At 36.3% G+C, this 18,957-nt stretch overlaps 7 protein-coding genes across 7 annotated transcripts; 5 read left to right on the plus strand and 2 right to left on the minus strand.

Moving 5' to 3' along the window:
* The first annotated feature begins 695 nt into the window (after positions 1–695).
* Positions 696–3,057, plus strand: LOC106373171 (transcription initiation factor TFIID subunit 10-like). Its single transcript, XM_013813413.3, has 7 exons — positions 696–922; positions 1,389–1,527; positions 1,630–1,694; positions 2,142–2,204; positions 2,355–2,406; positions 2,477–2,527; positions 2,787–3,057. Exons 2-7 carry the CDS (start codon positions 1,435–1,437, stop codon positions 2,865–2,867), a joined length of 405 nt encoding a protein of 134 aa, XP_013668867.1. The 5' UTR covers positions 696–922; positions 1,389–1,434; the 3' UTR covers positions 2,868–3,057.
* A 33-nt stretch (positions 3,058–3,090) lies between these two features.
* LOC106373040 (indole glucosinolate O-methyltransferase 4-like) lies at positions 3,091–4,723 on the minus strand. Its single transcript, XM_013813304.3, has 4 exons — positions 4,219–4,723; positions 3,752–4,062; positions 3,592–3,656; positions 3,091–3,483 (listed from the first exon to the last, which is right to left on the minus strand). The coding sequence occupies exons 1-4, from the start codon at positions 4,662–4,664 to the stop codon at positions 3,184–3,186; spliced, it is 1,122 nt and encodes a 373-aa protein (XP_013668758.3). The 5' UTR covers positions 4,665–4,723; the 3' UTR covers positions 3,091–3,183.
* Positions 4,724–5,627: 904 nt separating this feature from the next.
* Positions 5,628–7,139, plus strand: LOC106373247 (40S ribosomal protein S6-1-like). Its single transcript, NM_001315981.1, is given in 6 exon segments — positions 5,628–5,683; positions 5,771–5,835; positions 6,024–6,081; positions 6,159–6,267; positions 6,354–6,626; positions 6,711–7,139. Coding segments are annotated over 6 exon segments (753 nt in total). The 5' UTR covers positions 5,628–5,677; the 3' UTR covers positions 6,953–7,139.
* Positions 7,140–7,603: 464 nt separating this feature from the next.
* On the plus strand, positions 7,604–10,597 carry LOC106354736 (ubiquitin carboxyl-terminal hydrolase 18-like). The gene is made up of 10 exons (XM_013794758.3): positions 7,604–7,979; positions 8,123–8,294; positions 8,394–8,482; positions 8,560–8,645; positions 8,738–8,900; positions 8,977–9,258; positions 9,323–9,407; positions 9,482–9,694; positions 9,768–9,829; positions 9,910–10,597. The coding sequence occupies exons 1-10, from the start codon at positions 7,768–7,770 to the stop codon at positions 10,385–10,387; spliced, it is 1,842 nt and encodes a 613-aa protein (XP_013650212.2). The 5' UTR covers positions 7,604–7,767; the 3' UTR covers positions 10,388–10,597.
* Positions 10,598–11,914: 1,317 nt separating this feature from the next.
* On the minus strand, positions 11,915–12,454 carry LOC106355034 (B3 domain-containing protein REM5-like). Its single transcript, XM_048735266.1, has 2 exons — positions 12,377–12,454; positions 11,915–12,286 (listed from the first exon to the last, which is right to left on the minus strand). The coding sequence occupies exons 1-2, from the start codon at positions 12,452–12,454 to the stop codon at positions 11,915–11,917; spliced, it is 450 nt and encodes a 149-aa protein (XP_048591223.1).
* On the plus strand, positions 12,274–14,874 carry LOC106357397 (putative B3 domain-containing protein REM4). Its single transcript, XM_048780484.1, has 5 exons — positions 12,274–13,012; positions 13,116–13,613; positions 13,715–14,107; positions 14,199–14,438; positions 14,524–14,874. The coding sequence occupies exons 1-5, from the start codon at positions 12,935–12,937 to the stop codon at positions 14,872–14,874; spliced, it is 1,560 nt and encodes a 519-aa protein (XP_048636441.1). The 5' UTR covers positions 12,274–12,934.
* A 2,261-nt stretch (positions 14,875–17,135) lies between these two features.
* On the plus strand, positions 17,136–18,708 carry LOC106354735 (B3 domain-containing protein REM3-like). The gene is made up of 2 exons (XM_048780504.1): positions 17,136–17,866; positions 17,976–18,708. The coding sequence occupies exons 1-2, from the start codon at positions 17,789–17,791 to the stop codon at positions 18,579–18,581; spliced, it is 684 nt and encodes a 227-aa protein (XP_048636461.1). The 5' UTR covers positions 17,136–17,788; the 3' UTR covers positions 18,582–18,708.
* The last annotated feature ends 249 nt before the right edge of the window (positions 18,709–18,957 follow it).

An 18,957-nucleotide genomic window follows, 5' to 3' on the forward strand; every position in this document is an offset into this window, starting at 1 on the left:
ATAACACCAAACCAAGTTTATGTTCCCAAAGTAGCACTCAAGATTCAAAGTCACAAAAATAGGTTTCATTAAAGAGTTAAATATACACTTATACCTCTTGGGTTAATTAATCTAAACCTTAGGGTTTAGAGTTTAGGGGTAGGGTTTTGGAATTAGGGTTTAAAATTTTATTTAAAAAAAATATTAAAATAAAAAATAAAAATTTTAAAAACAGTTTTAAAAAGTATTTTTAAATTATAAAAAGAAAATTTGAAAAAAAAAATAAAAAAAAAATAAAAAATTTCGAAAAAAGAAAATTGTAAAAATTTCGAATCTGAAAACATATAATCTGAAAGTATAAAAAAAAAATCTTTTTTTCATTTTTTTAATTTTTATTTTATTTATTTTTATTTATTTTTGTTTGTTTATTTAATTTTAAACCAAGGGTATTAGGGATATTTTACCCTTTAATGAATGTCATTTTTGTGACTTTCTCCTTCTTTTGCTATTTTTGAGATATAAACTTCAAAAGGTGCTATTATTGACAATTGCCCATTAAAGAACACTAACCTCAAATATTTTGGATATATATTTTTTATATATGTGGGAAATGGGAATCGATTTGATGGGAAGATGAAAACAAATAGATAATTATCCTCCGCGGAATATTATCATGCAAACACCAACGGAGGTTAAATGGGCTTAGTTATACTATCAAGGCCCATTAGCCCAAATCAAGAGTCTTCTCGGCTGTTAAAAAAATCCAACACGTGGAGATGCCTTCGAGCTGGAAGGTGGAACAGTCGGGGATTTAGGGTTTCAACGGGGAACTCAGTGCTCGACTCTCCGATCCCTTCTTCTCCGGCCAAACTCCGTCGGAAACTCTCCTCCTCTGCATTTAATTGCCTCGTCTCAGCTCAATTCACGTTACAGCTTCGTTCAGGTTCGCAATCTCGCTCGTTGTATTTATCTCTTCAGCTCAATCTTGTATTCTCCGTTGGGTAGTATCGAATTTCGATCACACGAATCGATCTTAGGCTCCTGAGGCTCAAACTTGGTGATGAATTTTGGAACACTATGATCAGGATTAGTTCGTCTGTTACCAATCATAGCTTCGTAAGAGTAGAAGAATCTGTGATAGAGAGTTCGTAACTGGAAAATTTTCTCTGTGTAGTTAACGTTCTTAATTATAAATATTGAAAATTCAAGTTCTTGATTTTTTTTTGGTATTATTGTGTCATTACATTCTTTTTAGGTTTCGTAGATGTTTCTAATTTGGGGGGTAGCAGCTAGTTTTAGTTCTAGATAACCAATGTTGGTTTCCCATGTCTTTATCTGATCTTTAAGCAAGTTCAGAGGTTCTGTATTAATGTTTGGAATTTTTAAAAAAAATAACTGTTTACTTCAAGGTGTTGAGGAAGAACTTGGGCTTAAGTAGACAACTTGGTGGGAGAGATGAATCACGGGCAACAATCTGGTGAGGCAAAGCATGAAGATGATGCTGCTCTTACTGAGTTCCTTGCGTCTCTCATGGATTATACTCCTACTGTAAGTTTCCCTTTTTTTTTTTATTATTTTGAAATTTTCTAGGCTTTCCAATGGTTGAACCCTGGGTGTTGATTGAGCTTTGGATTTGTTATTTTCTTCCAGATTCCTGATGATCTAGTGGAGCACTACTTGGCTAAGAGTGGGTTTCAGTGCCCCGACGTACGACTGTAGGTATTTCCGTCCAGTTTTGTACGCTACTTTTGCATAAAAGATCAGCTTAGTTGCTATATCTTCATGTAGGAGTTTAGAATGGTTTAGCAGCAGTCTAATCTGATGTCTTGGTTAGAATATTTCACATGTTCTAGGTTTGTTATTTGTGGTTGAGGTTTACTTCGGGCCTGGAAAATAATACTCTTCCATGTTGGATTTAGTTGTTCCTTATCTACATCTCATGTGGAAATGGTTTGATTTAGAATTTCATGTTTGTCTACGAGTGGAAAAGATTGGCACTTTGATTATATTTGAACATCCGATGGAGTTCATGTTTTCTCTGTCGACTTAAGTGTTAGCATTGGGATTTTAAGTTGTCGGCTTTTTATCCTCTTTCACATTCTTTTTTTTTAATATATATTCTTGCCAGTTTGTCCTTATATTTTTGTTTATTGGTTTGACAGAATAAGGCTAGTTGCTGTGGCTACACAAAAGTTTGTTGCAGATGTTGCAAGCGATGCTCTTCAGTAAGTTTTCGTTCCATTCTCCAAAAACTTTAATACCCTTTTTCATAGTTAACTTGGACCAATAGAAGCGGCCCTTGTATAACCTAGATTTTCCAATGAACGTATTGACGTAAGGTTCGCAGTAATTCAAATTTAATAAATTATAACCAGGCACTGCAAGGCTAGACCAGCACCAGTTGTGAAAGACAAAAAGCAGCAAAAGGTAACATCTTACTCACTTTCTTTTTTGTTGTTTCGATCATGTCATGAATATTAATTTCCTTTTTAAACAGGATAAGCGTTTAGTATTGACAATGGAAGACCTCTCTAAAGCTTTGCGTGAGGTAAATGAGTTCTTCTTCTCTAAGTTCATGCTTCTAGTGGTGACTTTGACCCAGAGACAATGTAAAGAAAATGTAGATCTTGTGTCTAGTCAAAGCTGTAAATGGTAGAAATGGTATAGAAGTAATTCAGTATCACATAATCAACGTACAAAAGGTTTTAGAAGCATGCCCAAATAGTTCCGAGATTGTAGTAACTTAGGCAGATATGTGAGGTTACTTCATCTGGATAGCTAACTAATGATTAAACTCGGTTTGGCAGTATGGTGTGAACGTGAAGCATCCAGAATATTTTGCTGATAGCCCGTCGACCGGAATGGAACCTGCGACAAGAGACGAATAGCAACCAGGAACTAAGTCTTGATCGTCTTTCCCAGTATGGATGATCGTCACTTGATTTTCTATTGTGTTTTAGTTGAAACATAACTCTCTTCTCTTCCTAGTCATCGATTACATGTATATCATTCCTCCTGTTGTTTGTTTCTTGACTTGTATCGCTCTTGTTATTGAGTTTCATACCATGCTTTTATCAATATTGATCAGAACATTAAACAAGAAACACAATCTTGAATGAAAAACAAACAATCGATGCAGCAAATCCTTATTACAAACAATCAACGGAGACTTGATTTAAGTTCATTATCTTCGTAACTTTGAATCTATTTATGCATTTCGATAACAGAAAATGCATAAGCAAGACAAATGATTTCACACGTAAGAAAACCTGACGCTGAAGCTAAAGCTTCAAACTGAGAGAGAGACCTCTCTTTTCCACCCGAACATTGTGTTAACATCAACATATCCATGCTGAAAACAACGTTCGAGAAAACGTCGCCATACTTTGGTTCTATTGGTGTAACGATGTCTACTACTATTACTTTTCCTTTTTCTGGAAGACTCTTCCAACAGTTCTTTAGAATCTTTACACAGTCTTGGTCTGTCCAGTCATGTAATACCCGCTGCCATTAATTTATCCATCTTAGTTCGTAAATAATGGTTTAACCATGAAATTCTATATATGTTAACATGTAATTTATACATTCAGTTGCAGTGTATATATAACTTACTTTCACGAGGATAGCATCTCCTTTTGGAACTTCTATAAACATATCTCCGGGTACATGCTCCACTCCTTATTATAAGATAAATTAAATAGAAAAGAAACTTATTGTCGGAATAAAACATCTTCAGTATCCAACTTGTTAAATTAATCAACTAGTACTGTACCTGGATAAGAAGGAGCATTGGCTAAAACCATGGTTAAATCGAAATTGATACCCTTAATTTGAGGATACTTGGAAGTGACAAGGTTTAGTACGGTGCCAAGTCCTCCTCCAATATCCACCAAAGTATTTACACCTTCGAATCCTCTGTAAACTTCTAAAATTTTCTTCATAATGATGGTAGAAGATTCTGCCATTGCATGGTTAACCATACCAGCTAATTGCTCATCCAAACCGATGTATTCGAATAATGGCATGCCATGAGCTGAACTAAACGCATCTTTTCCTTCTTGTATCACATCCTTCAGATTATCCCTATGCAAAAATAAGTGTCTCCAACTGTTCATTGAAACTAGAAAGTGTGTATATAGATTATTTTATCGTAATTTTGATTAATTAGAAGGCTAGGTATAGTTGATGAGGATCAGCCACTTATTCGGCTTATTCGCAAATATTGGAGTACGTACGTACCATGTCTTGAAAAATACTTGGCTATTGAGCAACACGAAGAGGGACTTGAGAGTACCCGAGTCGTCACCACGGGTTAAAAAAAGCGTGCAAACCGGTTCAGCTGCATATATCCTTCGGGTCTTCCCGGTTAGATCGTTTTCTCCAGTTTCGACTGTACGACATTTCAAGATCGAATGGCTGACAAGTAACTGTAACATCCGGTCTAGTAACATAGGCGCCTCTGGGTTGGTGGGCTTGGTTTGGAGACCAGAAGCTATCTCCGAAGATGAGAGCCATGCACCATTGCCCATGGCAGCAATCGTGTCGAAGACGCCAAGCTCCAACGCAGCTTTGAAAACCATGGGGAAAGCCAAACTGGTAGCGATCTTCAACGCTTGCATGGTCATCATTTCTTCGTCACGCTGTATACAGTAAGTGGTTAAGGGCTCTTGAAGATGGTTTGCCATTCTTGTTATTTGCTTGAAATTTTGAAGAAGGTAGAGATGGGAAGAATTGTGTGTTTAATACTTACATTTTCGTGTTCTTTTATAGGGAGAAATCTCAAAACCCACGTGTACGAACATTTGGTTTGGTGACCGGTGGCCCAAACGTTATCCATATTTTAACAAAAGCATTATCTACACGTGGAAGAAGGATAGTATATTTTTGGGATTCTCAGCTAATCTTTTTGCATGGGAATTAACAAAAGCATTGTCTGCAAGTGGAAGAAGAATACAACATACAGTCTTTTATTTTTTAATTAATAAAAACTAAGAGACATCCTTTAAATAAAAGTTATAAAAAATTCTTAGTTTTTTAATTAAAAACTAAGAGAAGAGACAGTATTTTGAAAGAGAAAATAGGTCAAAAAATCCGCAAGAGTTATGGGAAAAATCCCCTCAGACAGATCTAAATTCATATATAAACAAGGTGTCAATAACCCTCAGGCCAAGGCATGCCAGATTCTAACCGTGAAGAAGCAAACAATAGAAGTCAAAATTTAGCACAATTTTCATATTCCTTTCTTTTTTTCCAGAGATTCATTACATGTTTTTTTTTGTCACTGTCATTACATGCTTAAATTCCAAAATAAAACCAGACATTTCCTAAGATTCTGATGATCATTGTTGGTTATGATGTATGTAAAAAGTTAAATCTTCTCAACTTATAACACCATGATAGTGAATTAACAAAATAATAGTGTATTCATAGAAAAAGCCATAAGCAACATTTACCCCCAAAACATTCAGCCCATAATCAAATCACTTGATCTTACTTAACCCCAACTATAAGTTAATGTCTATAACTAACCATAACTAAGTGGGCCAGAAAGGCCCTAAAATGGCCCATTAGAATACAAAAACCAAACGAACCTTATTTGATCGTATAAATAGCGGGTGGGCTTTGGAAAACCCTAAGCGTCGTCGATTGCCAAAGCCGTTTTCTCTCTCTCCTGTGGCTCTAGTCTCGACCTGAGAAGATGAAGGTACGTAGAGAGGCTCGGCAAGAATAGTCTTATAGTTTCATTGATTTTCTCTGTCTGCTCATTGTGTTCTACGTTTCCGTGTTTCAGTTTAACGTCGCAAACCCAACCACTGGTTGCCAGAAGAAGCTCGAGATCGACGATGACCAGAAACTGTTAGTCCCTGTTTCATTTTCATTCTTCCCTTCGTAGATTTCACGATAGGTTATCTGAACTATTCTTCTTCTGATTGGTTTTTGTCTGAATGTTTCGTGTCTGATAAAAAACATGTCTGTATTCTAGTTTAAGTTTTGTATTATCTCTAGAAATTAGTTTAATTGAGCTTTGATATTTGTTAATGCAGCCGTGCGTTTTATGATAAGAGACTCTCTCAAGAAGTCAGTGGAGATGCTTTGGGCGAGGTTCAGTTTCATCTTATCTTCTTATTTGATCTCATTTATAACTTGGAAGCAAATGATGAAACTTTGTTTATTTACAGGAGTTCAAGGGATACATTTTCAAGATCATGGGAGGGTGTGACAAGCAAGGCTTCCCAATGAAGCAGGGAGTTTTAACTCCAGGCCGTGTTCGTCTTTTGCTTCACAGAGGTAAATTAATCATCTTTAACATCTATATATTGGTTTGATTGTTTTCGATGTGGTTTTAAACTAGATTGTGTGTATTGATTGAGCAGGAACTCCTTGTTTCAGAGGACACGGAAGGAGGACTGGGGAGAGGAGAAGAAAGTCTGTTCGTGGTTGCATTGTCAGCCAAGATCTCTCTGTTCTTAACCTTGTCATTGTCAAGAAGGGTGAGAAGGATCTTCCCGGGCTTACCGACACCGAGAAGCCACGGATGAGGGGACCCAAGAGAGCTTCCAAGATCCGTAAACTGTTCAACCTCACTAAGGAGGATGATGTCAGGAAGTACGTCAACACTTACCGCCGCAAGTTCACAAACAAGAAAGGTGAGAGAAGATTAAAAACCTAATCTCAGATAATACTTTTGGTGATTAATAACAATGGTCTCTGAAACTTGGTTTGTAAAACAGGCAAGGAAGTGAGCAAAGCTCCCAAGATCCAGAGGCTTGTGACTCCGTTGACCCTTCAGAGGAAGAGAGCTAGAATCGCTGACAAGAAGAAGAGGATTGCTAAGGCTAACGCTCAAGCTGCTGACTACCAGAAGCTTCTTGCCTCTAGGCTCAAGGAACAACGTGAGAAGAGGAGTGAGAGTTTGGCAAAGAAGAGGTCTAGACTCTCTTCCGCTGCTGCCAAGCCTTCCGTTACTGCTTAAAAAGCTTGAGAGTCTGTCTCTGTGTTCTAGTTTTGTTTTCTTAAAAAAAAAAAAAGTTAGTTGGAGTTCACATTTCCATGATATTGGTACACCCTCCACTTTGGACTTGTGTTTCTTGATTTATTCTCTTTTAGTTGAAAGACCACCTTAATACTCGATTTATGTTTCTCGTTTTACAATTATGATCAAGGTAGTACTCTATTTACATAGTTTGTCTGCCTCATTTTATAAAAATCACTAGATTAACCTCCATAACTCAAGATCAATTCTTTTTTTGACTCATCTCTATAACTTCTTAATAATATTACATAAAACTAATTTAGTAAATGACTCCTAAGAAATTTGTTGCTGGCTTTTTTTTTAAAAATATTTTGTAGCTTTCATTTGATCGTCGTTAAACCTTTTGAGTTTGTTGAAGTGATCCAGAACTGAAGAAACTCGAGTCTGGTCGGATTGTTATCCAAAGCCAAAAAAAAAAATTAAATATGTAGAGAATTAAGGAATAAAAAATAATATAAATTATCTCAAGCCAAAAATAGATAAAGACACACTCAGACAAAAAAAAACAAAAGCACAAAGGTCCAAGTTTGCATTGGGAGAGGCCCAATCCAAACATAAAACACTGTCACTGTCTTCTCCATTAAGTAACAAACTCAATGAGGCGGTAACACAAGAAGAGACAACAACAACAAAAAAAAAAGAGAGTGAATTTTCTTTTCCAACAACCAAAAAAAAAAAAAGACACAGAAGAAACTAGAAAGAAGGAAGGAAGAGATTGATGATTACGAGAAAGGAATTGTTTCTTTACTAATTAGATGCATGAGGTTGGCTTTCCGCTGGATCTCTCTGTCCTCACTCGCCTGATACCGTCTCTCTTCTTCCTCGCCGTCGGTGTCTTTTACTTCCTCAGAAACACCGCCGCTAAGTACTTCGACATCGGCGGCGCCGCCGCCGGAGGTTTCGACAGGGAACTCGTGGCGGAGGATTGCACCACGAAATGCTCTCGCTGCAATTCCGTTCGATACTGGTATGTATGTGACCTCAGCTCCTTTGTGGTTTAAGTCGGTTTAATTGCACCATTGGATCAGCTTGTGTGGTTTAAGTCGGTTTAGTGGATTTTTTTTCTTCTAAAGTGAGTTCCTATGTCCATGATGTGTTCTTTGCTATCAGCTCAGAAGAGTGTCAAACGTCAGATTGGAGTTCAGGTAATCAAAGAAGGTGCACGGAGATTGGGATTACTACCTTAACACCATCTGCCAGAAACAGCCTTAGGTTCAGAGCTTCAAGGTTTGGGGATTGTCCGGAGCGAGACCAAAACAAGATCAACTTCAAGCCAAGAGAAGTAAGTAATGAATGCATCTTTCCTTTTATTCTTCTTATGTTGACATTCTTTTGATTGTGAAAATATTATTTACTTTTGCTTTGACATCTTCTTCTGCAGGTTCTTTTCCCATATGAGGAGTTTGTTAGATACTTTAACTGGGACAATACAGATTTGGCTCCCTGTGGGCTCATGAATTGTGGAAACAGGTTTGTGTGAATGAGCTTGTTACTTGATTCTGTTTTTTTCTCCCTTGAATATGTATTTATTTTAACCCTTTTTTCAGTTGTTTTGCGAATGTGATTCTACAATGCCTATCATGGACACGTCCTCTTGTTGCATACCTACTAGAGAGAGGCCATAGGAGTGAATGTAAAGTTCTATCTTTTGCTGCTTCAAAACTCTTAACGTTTTATTTTCTTTATGCACTTTTAAACTTTGGTTCCTATGTTTGGTTTGGGTAGGTATGCGTGACGATTGGTGCTTCTTCTGTGCATTTCAAACCCATGTCGAGAGAGCGAGCCAAAGCCGGTACCCTTTTTCACCGGTGAACATCATCTCACGGTTAACTAACATCGGTGGAACTCTTGGTTATGGGAGACAAGAGGATGCTCATGAGTTCATGAGGTCAGTATCTAATTACTCAGGAATATATTAGCTAGTGAATCACTCAGCTGATATGTTTAGAGTTCACAATCTTCAGGTACGCGATTGATACGATGCAGTCCGTTTGCCTAGACGAGTTCGGTGGAGAAAAAATGGTGCCTCCTCGCTGTCAAGAAACAACACTTGTTCAGTATATATTTGGCGGTCTCCTCCAGTCACAGGTTCAGTGTACTGTCTGCAATAACGTCTCTGAGCAGTACGAGAATATGATGGATTTAACGGTCGAGATTCATGGAGATGCTGTGTCTCTGGAGGAATGCCTCGATCAGTTTACAGCCAGAGAGTGGCTTCAGGGCGATAACATGTACAAATGTGATAGGTAAGAGCCTTATAATATGTTGTGTATGTTTCTTAAACCTTATAATATGCCTTTTTTTTTCCAGGTGTAGTGACTATGTAAAGGCATGTAAGCGTCTTACGATCAGGCGCCCTCCAAATGTTCTTACCATTGCCTTAAAAAGATTCAAGGTATATGTTACATCCCCTAAAATCTTCTGAAGTTGTGTTGTGTTATAATAATACATCTGTGAGATTATGTTCAGGGAGGAAGATACGGGAAACTGAACAAAAGAATTAGTTTTCCTGAAACATTGGATCTTAGACCTTACATGAGCCAAGGCGGAGAAGGATCAGATGTGTACACACTCTATGCAGTGATTGTCCATCTAGACATGCTGAATGCATCCTTCTTCGGCCATTACATATGCTACATTAAGGACTTTAGCGGAAACTGGTATAGAATAGATGATTCCGAGGTAACTTTCATCTACTTTTCGCTCTTCTTGTTTATATAATAAAACTGTTACCTTATTTGGATATACTACACAGATAGAGAGTGTGGAATTAGAAGATGTTCTTTCTCAAAGAGCGTATATGCTTCTCTACAGCAGGTAAAGCTTTTCTTTCCTCCGGATTAGTTGAAATATATTAACCATCCTTATTGTTCAGCTCGTGAGTTTGTTATATGCAGGATTCAAGCTCGGTCACCATTACCGTGTGCGAGTCTCGGATCAGAAGTTCAAGAGGAGAAGGAAACAGACACATTGGCTACAAAACCTTGCCAAAAAGAGTTAGTTGAGAGTTCAATGGTGGAAGCTATTGACACCAGTAGCTGCAGCAGCCATACCGCCAGTGAAGACCTTGAATGTGAACAAGAATCATCCTCCTCCTCCTCGTCATCATCAATTTCATCACCTTCGTCACCATCTGTAGTGACCTCTGAATCTTGCACGGTTGATGGATTGGATTCTGACTCAAACCCTTGGATTGATGATGACTCTGCAATAGATCATCAAGAGTCTGTTGTAACAAATGGGAACATAGATGGAGAGGTAAAAAACCATGCCGTCGGTTCTTGTTCAGACGTTACAGCTTCAGTTCCATCGAGTTGTTCAAAACCCCGACATCCTGTGAGAGATACAGACACCAAGATGATCGGTGCTCAATGATGTGGAATGTTACATCATTTTGGAAATCAACAGAGTTTCTAGCTTAGTAGTAATGCAGATAATAATAATAATAATAAAATTACACAATGACTTATAGTGCAAAAGGTTGATTATATAAAAATAGAATTTTGAATGTTGTTACTGCTGAATTTACAAATTGTTTGCCATTCATATTACAGAATCGAAATAGAATTTTGAATGTTTTTGCTACTGAATTTCCAAATTGTTTGTCATTCATATGACAAAATCATCAAGTATATTCAAAATTGTGCTTGCCTGAACATTAACAGATACTTTTACTCATTATCCGAAATTGCTCGAATGTCTAATTCATACTAGACATCATGTCCATATGACACAGGTTTTGAGTAAATAGAAAACATAGGAGTTAGGTTTTGTTAACCTTAGGAAGAACTGTTGTGTCTTAAATACTAATTATACTAGCTTAAGCACTCTATTTAACTATGCCCTCCTGACTTGAGACGTCATCCTTCGATCTACTCTCCCGGGTCAGTCTCTGAACTCGTGCTCTCTTGTGTTTTCGAGCCTTTGTTTTAAACGGTGGTTGCTCCATCTGAATAAAAGTTCTTTGTTTAGTAAACTTCAACTTAAAAGAAGCCAAAAACGTGGATTGCAAGTTATATATATAGTGTTTACACACTTAACCTTGGAGCAAAACTTGAGCAAAAGAATCATCCCACGTCGGATCAATTCCAGAGTTAGAGACTCTCCTACGACTACTCCATTCGCTGCACAGAAACTTTTCCAAGCCGTACCACCCATAATATACATAGTTCCACTTCTACTATCCTGATTAAGTTTCATCGACCACTCCACTTTGTCTTTGTCTACCAATACTATCTTCCCCGGCTTGTTGAGCTTGTTCCCTCTCGTGAAATGTACCGGTAGATGCTGAAAGAAGACTCAACATGACAAAGAATTGAAGAAACCAAAGACATAGATGTTTTGAAAACTCACCTGTTTACCAATCTCAAGGCTGCTTGCTGTAGTAGTTATCTTCACATACCGGGGTGTTTCAGTTTTGTCAACAACATCATCTTCCTCGGACTCGGATAGAGTCTCCTTCTTCGGCTTCACCTTTGAAAGGCTACAGAGTTGAAACACAGGCGTGTCCGTGTTTTGGAGCAGTTTGAACTGTAAAGAGTCTCCAACTACTAATTCACTCGCGGTGCAAAAACTTCTCCAGTTTCTACATATGAAAACCTGACCGGAACTTGTACACTTGACTTCTGATTCCCATGACTTTCCTTCTTGGTTCCTCAAAACTATCACACGCCTCCCTTTGTTCAAACCATTTTGTCTTGCGAAATCTAAGGGCACGCCCTGCATCAGTCATTCAACAAATTGCAATATTATAGACACTCTCACACACCTAGTTAAAACAAAAATAACAATGAAGAAATCACTAAAACTAAACTAACCACTGCTCCTTTAAATAGATTTGAATCAGTTACAGTTTGGCTAAAACATGTTAGATTGGGCGAAGATTCTCCTGAAACAAGAAAACTAACGGTCACTAAAATAATTATAGTAATTCTCAGTAAATGTAAATGCATCATTGAATAATGATTCCATTATACCAATTACGTCGCTCTCCTCTTCGTCTTTGACTTGGATGCCAGACAGTGCGTATTGGAGCTCACAGCAACAGGTTCCAAAAGCAGTGACATGAAACAACATGTCTCCTTCGTGTCTGAAGATAACAACGTCACCGACTCGAAGATCATGTGCCTTGGCGAAATCTTTCCAACCTTGAGTGAGCCTATGGCCTTCTATCTTCACGATCCATGTTCTGTCCGAAGAATCTGATCTCAGTTTAACAGTCCTACCCTCGTGTTTTCCTTCTATATGCTTGGAGAAGAACGTCACAGGAATATTCTGCAACAGAAAAAAACACAACCATAAGACTATCTATAATACGTTCATAGAGACTGATGAAGAAAGACAAAAGACAGAGAGGTTTCGTACGAGGTGGCTTTGGAAACCGGTAAGAAGAGGCTGGAAGAAATGTGGGTTCGCCGGAGTTAAGAGTGATGCCTTCTCCATTGAAAACTACTTGTTCTTGGAGATTCACAGCGAGTCTCTGATGAAGCTCTTGAGTTGATATGAGTAGTTTGATGGAACTCTCCTCTCAGCTTTTCCATCAAATTTTAGACGAGTCCCTATTGGTTACTTTTGTTCTTTTTACGGTAAAAAGTAATGTACACGTGGACAAAATCTACAGAGCGCAATATTTGCTCCCTTCGACTAATCAAATCAGGTTTGCATGCTGTCAAAGACTAATCAAATCAGGACTGAAAGTAACTAAAAACACTGCCGTTTAATGTTTCCTAAGAGAAACTGCACGGCGTTTTCAGAAAAATGATTTAAAATATCTTTGTAGTCAATTAGTAATTAATGACAATAAATTAGGGACGTTTGATTCTAATTCTGTATAAACGTAAAAAGGAAACTAGTATAACGTCAATGACGAAGAATTTGGAGAAACAACTTTTATAGAAGGAGTTCCTTAGAGTTTGCTCAACAATGGTGGATCCAGTTATGGTCTCCTCAAACAACAAACCTATCTTCTTCATAGATCTCTCTGGACAAAACTCCATTCCTGTAACCTTCTCTTTCTCTCTCACACATCTGTTTTTGTGTCTTATAATCTCTGTTGTTGCAGTTTAACGATTGGTTTTATCTTGCGTTACTGTTGTTGTTGCAGACGATTCCGGATTCGTTTATTTCGAATCACGTGAAGGGTAAAACTCAGTCAACGAAACTGAAACTGACTTCGGATGTTTCGGACAGATCATGGGAAGTTGAGCTGGACGGCCAAAGATTCGCTCGCGGATGGAAACAGTTCTCGGTTCACCATGGTGTCCGAAACGACGACGTTTTGAGTTTCAGGCACGACGGGGACATGGTCTTCCACGTCACGCCCTTCGGACGTAGCTTCTCTCATCAGATACAGTTCATCTCTTCTACATCTGAAGATGAAAATAAAGACGATGAACATAACATCTTTGATGATGATGTTTATGATGAAGAGGAGGAACATGCCGATGCTGGAAACGATGATGATGATGATGGAGATTCGACATCGGAAGAGGAACTATTTCCTTCGTCCAAGAAGAAAGCAATAACAGAAACAGAGACTTCACTAGAAGACTCTTACCTTGTTACGCACGTCACATCTTCAAACCTAGGCCGAAATCAGATGGTTTAATTCTTCACTTGACTCTTTTTTTGTAAAAACATTCTCATCATGTTATTTTGTTACGTACTATACAATCATTTAAGTCGTGTTTTTTTTTTATGCAGGGTATTTCAAACAAATTTGCCAGGCCAAATGGTCTGAAAGACAGACAGTGTGAGATTGATCTACTCAACGAAGAAGGCAAATCTTGGACTCTGGAACTTAGACACAACAAAACAACTGGTCAATCTTATATGTGCAGAGGCTGGACAAGTTTCTGCCAAGGAAATGGGATCAAAGCCGGGTCTGCATGTAGATTTAAACTTGTTAAAAACGGAACCAAACCGGTGCTACAGTTGTGTCCTAATACCTCTACCATTCTTCACAAAAAACGTGACGTTCCTGAAACAGAAGGTGATGAGATTGAATACGAGGATTGTTTAGAGACGCCTCAGATGAATCAGAACAGGACTTTGGCAATAGAGTTTAAACCTCACATGTTAAGGACAGGTCAACTTGTAAGTTTTAACTCCTTAAGGGTTTTAAGCCTTTTTTTCCTTTTTTATTTTGGTTATTGGCTCAAGTGGGTTGGTTTGAAACTTTGTATAGCGACTTCCTACATTATTTGCGAGAGATAATGGGATCAATGAAGCAGGGGAGATAACTATAGTGAACAAAGACGGCGTAGAGTGGAAGTTGCATCTAGTTAGCGTCAAGGGACGTGGACAGTTTTACATTAGAGGTTTTAAAGATTGCTCTAGAGCCAATGGCATAAAGAAAGTTGGTGACTCCTTCACACTGGACGTTGTTCGAGGAGGAACTAGTCCTATTCTCAAGATCTGCTCCAAGGTTAACACCAAATCAGTTGCATCTAATACTTGGATATTTTTTTGTTGTTTATAATATTATGTTTTAAAAATGTGTTCGGATAAAGGAAGCAACATTTGATGGTAAGCAGACTACAAACAGGAGGCCGTCAAGGATGATTCAAGCACCAAGAGCTGAAGAAGAGATGGAGACTAGGGTCCAGAAGAAAGCTCGAGTTTCCGCAGAAGGAGGATCATCTCGTCGTACCAGGGCATCAAACAAATTAAGTGTTGGTCCAGCAAACTTGCAGCACAAGAAACCACTTGAACCTTGCTCAATCTCTGATCAAGTGAGTAAGGTGAGACAGAGTATTGTGCACACTTTAACAGATGTAAGACAGTTTCGGTCGGAGCTCGAGATAAAGGAACAAAATCTAGAGACTTCGCTGCTGGAAATTGATGCTCTAGGTATGATCTGAGTAAACGATGAACAATATATGTGAATGTTCTAGTTATTGCATATCAATAAATGTGAACGTTTTATTTAATCTTTATGTTTTTTTAACTAACTTGATGTTGGAACAATCAGGGGAAAAGATACTGGGGATCAGCAAATTCTTCAACGTTAATCAAGTCTAGAGCGGAGGATATAAAGATCGGAATATGGACTTTTGATGCTATTGGAGTTGAAGACTTCACATAAGAACATTTGCTTCTTTTTCGTTTCCACTCATTTGAGTTTCTTTTAGTAATGAAATATTTTCTAGTTATTGCATATCAGTGGTATGAATTTATGATCTAATCTATTAAATTAGAGTCTTATGATTTTTTATGTGTGATTTTTTATTTGGACATTCCCTTAGAAAAGTTATCAAATTACACATAATTTAATTATAATATCATTCAATATATTAGTTTTTTATTTAAAATACAAATTAACAACTTTCCTTTTAAAATTCTAAGAAAATCTTTTTATTTTGTTTTTGCAATTTTTTTTCGCAATTAACTAATTTAAATTTTAATTATCAATAAATATAGTTAGAAATTGGAATTAGTTCAGTTTTAAGTTATAAATATATATTAAAATCAAATAAAATATTATAATTATATTTTACTGATAATTTCAATTTAAATTAATTCATTTGGGAAATAAAAAATTTAAAATATTTTGTTACTTTTTTTAAAAAAATATTCATTTATATTTGAAACAAATATAAAATATTAAAATATATCTATTATATTAAATTAGAGTCATAACTGGATTTCATATACTATATTTTAGTTTTGAACTATCAAACACAAGTTAATCTAAATCATTAAATTTTATTATGTAAATATTTATAACAGATTTCAAACCAATTAAAACTGGACGGAAAATTAAGATTAAGATTATTACTCCAAGGATAATTCATTTAGAGTTATAGCTGATATGGATTTTTGGCTGACATTTCGTATACAAAGATTTATATTCGGCTTTCAGATCCCAGTAACGACCTACATCCTTCATTAATATATAAAAACGAACTTAAATAATCTATAAAATAAAATAAGTGTTTAATTATACAAATGAAAGTTAACCGCGCATGACGCGGATTATACTCTAGTTATTAATAAAAGAAACTTGAAATTTAATAGATTTTCTTATATTTACGAACTTACTATTATATCTCCATATAATTTAAGTTGTTTGACAAAAAAAACATATATCAATAAATACAAACTCAAAATCTAATATCTTTTATTAATCAAAACAAAATATCTTCAATGTCGTATCTTTAATGTACCTATTAAATATAGAAACTGTAACTATAATTACACTAATTATAAGAATAGATTTGATTCCAACCAATTGATTTATTATTTTGGTAATTGATTTGATTGCAGAAGATAAAACAATAAATTTAAAATTTGTAAGAATATAAAGATATAGAGATTCCAACCAATTACCTATATTTGCGTATAATTTTCGCATAATAAGCTTCAAACTGAACATTGAAAAAGATAGAGATTTTTTTTAATCTTTTACCGACACAGAACTTAAACAAAACGAAGAGTTAAAGGTAATTTTTTTTGTTACACTTCCCGAAAAAAAAAACGGTTACAACATAGGCTTTCATAATACGGCCTTTTAACATATTAATGTTATGTACATTTAATAATTATCTTGACGAAAAAAAAGACTATAAATAATTTTTTTTAAATAAAATTATGAAATTATTTACAATTTGATGACTAATTCATCGCCCTTTTTATATGTTAATTTTTCATAGAAGTTTAAAAATCATTGTATTTCTTTTAGACATGTATAATTGATTTATAATCTTTTATGCCATACTAAGTCATAATATAATATTTCTTCATATTTTCCATAAATAACTATTGTTTTTATATATTGTCTACAATTCTCTAATTATATATCGTCGTAAATAGATGATTTAAGATGCCAAAACAATATTTAGTTGGTGAATATAATATATCAAATATTACAAATATATCATTTAATTAAATAAATAACCAAAAACTAAAAATTCATACTCGTGCTGGCGCGCAGATCAGGATCTAGTCCCTATTATTTTTGAAGGAATAAACATATAGTTTAAGTTGTTTGACAAAAAAAACATATAATTTAAGTTAAAAAAAACATATAATTGCCTACTCGGTTATTCTGTTTGAAGTATCTTTTGTATTTTTTTTTTTTTGTCAAACAAGTATCTTTTGTAATTTAAGTTACAAAAAATAAACATATAAAGACGACGTTGAATTTAAAAAAAAAGAAGTAAAAATCTATTTGAAAAGGATCAGGATTCGTATCTAATATAAGTATATAACTGAGCGAGTGCAGACGTCCTTAATAGCTGAGGGACTAGCGGTAAGGGAAGCGGTTGCCAACGAAAGGAGCTGAAAAAGGTACGGATCGAATCGGATTCACAAACCCTGGTGAAGGCGTTGAACTCGGGAGCTAGTGGAGCTGGCTTATATGGCATATTTTCAGATATTCTCAAGCTTGCTGAAGCCTTTGAGTACGTATGCTTCGTGTGGATTCCACGAGAAAGAAATGTTAATGGCTGATTGTTTGGCTAAAACTGCTTTGAATGTTGTTGTTGTACCGTTGGTGGTTGAAGAAGATATTATTGCCTCCAACTAAAATTCTGCTTTTTATTAATGAATGTGTTCCAAAAATAAAAAAAAACTGAGCGAGTGCAGTGATGATTAGACCCGAAGTGATTAGACTTCTTAAAGAACGGAAACACGTCTTGAGTGGTAATAATCCAGTAAAAAGCTGAACGATGCGTCACATTATCTCATATCTTAAGAAAAATATATTACTCTCTGTAAATTAGTTACCGACAAAAAGAAAAAAAAAGCTTGAGAGATAACTTGAGCTCTTCAACAATGGCGGATCCACCATCTTCTCCAAAATCCAACGCACCTTTCTTCGTCGTATCTCTTGCTAGCCACAACTCCAATCCGGTAATCTCTCTCTCTCTCTCGGTACAACTTCTTTTGTTTGGTTTAGTCTCTCTGTTACATCTTTCCAAAAGAATCACTTTGTTTTCATCATTATTTTTTTTTGTTGCAGCTAATTCCTGAGGCGTTTTTTGCCGCTAATAATGAGTTAACGAATCTGAAGTTGACCTCTGACGCTTGCGACAGAACCTGGCAAGTCAAACTGAACGGCCGGAGATTTACCGAAGGCTGGGAAGATTTCTCCAACGCTCACTGTCTTAGAGACGACGACGTTTTGATTTTCAGAGACGCCGGACAAATGATCTTCCACGTCACACCTTCGGGACGAAGTTTCTCTCAGATTCATTATATATCTTCTAGCTCTGACAATATTGAAGCTGACGAAATTGATGACGACACTGATGATGGTAGTGAAGAGGACGACGATGATAGTGAAGATGATGAAGGAGGCTCCAAGTTTGAGGATGGTTCACATTCAGTATCCTCTCAAGCAAGTGAAACCGCTGTAGCTGATGAAGGAACCAGTCGTCTCACGGTTGAGGGAAAAGAACTGTCTGAGTTTCAGACTATGTGGAATTTCAAGAAACAGGATTTGGCTATGAAAGAAAAGTTGTCGAAGATGAAGATACTTAACCGTCTCATTGCAAAACAAGGACCTCTAGCTGATAACGAGGAAGCTCTGAAGAAAAAACTAATTATTGAGTTGTTCTTTAATTAGATTAAGTCTAAGTCTCGGTTTTTAAAATTTAAGTGTAGCTGTTGAAGTTGCTTTGTTTGTTGTTTGTTGTGTCGTTAACTCTGGTTATGTGCTTGTTCTATTGTCTTAATATATATGTGCTTGTTCTCTTGTCTTAATATAAGCTTGTTCTGTCATGTTCTGCTCATTGTTTTGCAGGTCAAGAAGATTGAAAAAGAGAACAATCTTCTTGTGTTTAAATCTTGGACGCTGGAACTTAGACACAACAAAACAACTGGTCAAGCTTATATGTGCAGAGGGTGGACAAGTTTCTGCAAAGAAAATGGGATCAAAGCCGGATCTTCTTGTAGATTTAAACTTGTTAAAAACGGAACCAAACCGGTGCTACAGTTGTGTC

Source organism: Brassica napus, chromosome A1 (genome assembly GCF_020379485.1).
Source record: "Brassica napus cultivar Da-Ae chromosome A1, Da-Ae, whole genome shotgun sequence".
In the NCBI taxonomy this organism is placed as follows: domain Eukaryota; kingdom Viridiplantae; phylum Streptophyta; class Magnoliopsida; order Brassicales; family Brassicaceae; genus Brassica; species Brassica napus.

Excerpts from the sequence above, each read along its gene's own strand:
- LOC106355034 (XM_048735266.1), bottom strand. The coding sequence starts at position 12,454 with ATGGAGAAGGCATCACTCTTAACTCCGGCGAACCCACATTTCTTCCAG. Across the intron at positions 12,287-12,376 it reads CCGGTTTCCAAAGCCACCTC|AATATTCCTGTGACGTTCTT; the intron begins GTACGAAACCTC and ends TTTCTGTTGCAG.
- LOC106357397 (XM_048780484.1), top strand. The coding sequence starts at position 12,935 with ATGGTGGATCCAGTTATGGTCTCCTCAAACAACAAACCTATCTTCTTC. Across the intron at positions 13,614-13,714 it reads ACCTAGGCCGAAATCAGATG|GGTATTTCAAACAAATTTGC; the intron begins GTTTAATTCTTC and ends TTTTTTATGCAG. Across the intron at positions 14,108-14,198 it reads TGTTAAGGACAGGTCAACTT|CGACTTCCTACATTATTTGC; the intron begins GTAAGTTTTAAC and ends AACTTTGTATAG.
- LOC106373171 (XM_013813413.3), top strand. The coding sequence starts at position 1,435 with ATGAATCACGGGCAACAATCTGGTGAGGCAAAGCATGAAGATGATGCT. Across the intron at positions 1,528-1,629 it reads TCATGGATTATACTCCTACT|ATTCCTGATGATCTAGTGGA; the intron begins GTAAGTTTCCCT and ends ATTTTCTTCCAG. Across the intron at positions 2,407-2,476 it reads AAGACAAAAAGCAGCAAAAG|GATAAGCGTTTAGTATTGAC; the intron begins GTAACATCTTAC and ends CTTTTTAAACAG.
- LOC106354736 (XM_013794758.3), top strand. The coding sequence starts at position 7,768 with ATGCATGAGGTTGGCTTTCCGCTGGATCTCTCTGTCCTCACTCGCCTG. Across the intron at positions 8,646-8,737 it reads GAGAGGCCATAGGAGTGAAT|GTATGCGTGACGATTGGTGC; the intron begins GTAAAGTTCTAT and ends TGGTTTGGGTAG. Across the intron at positions 8,901-8,976 it reads GATGCTCATGAGTTCATGAG|GTACGCGATTGATACGATGC; the intron begins GTCAGTATCTAA and ends CACAATCTTCAG.
- LOC106354735 (XM_048780504.1), top strand. The coding sequence starts at position 17,789 with ATGGCGGATCCACCATCTTCTCCAAAATCCAACGCACCTTTCTTCGTC. Across the intron at positions 17,867-17,975 it reads CTAGCCACAACTCCAATCCG|CTAATTCCTGAGGCGTTTTT; the intron begins GTAATCTCTCTC and ends TTTTTGTTGCAG.
- LOC106373040 (XM_013813304.3), bottom strand. The coding sequence starts at position 4,664 with ATGGCAAACCATCTTCAAGAGCCCTTAACCACTTACTGTATACAGCGT. Across the intron at positions 4,063-4,218 it reads CAAGTATTTTTCAAGACATG|GGATAATCTGAAGGATGTGA; the intron begins GTACGTACGTAC and ends ATTTTTGCATAG. Across the intron at positions 3,484-3,591 it reads GAGATGCTATCCTCGTGAAA|CGGGTATTACATGACTGGAC; the intron begins GTAAGTTATATA and ends AATTAATGGCAG.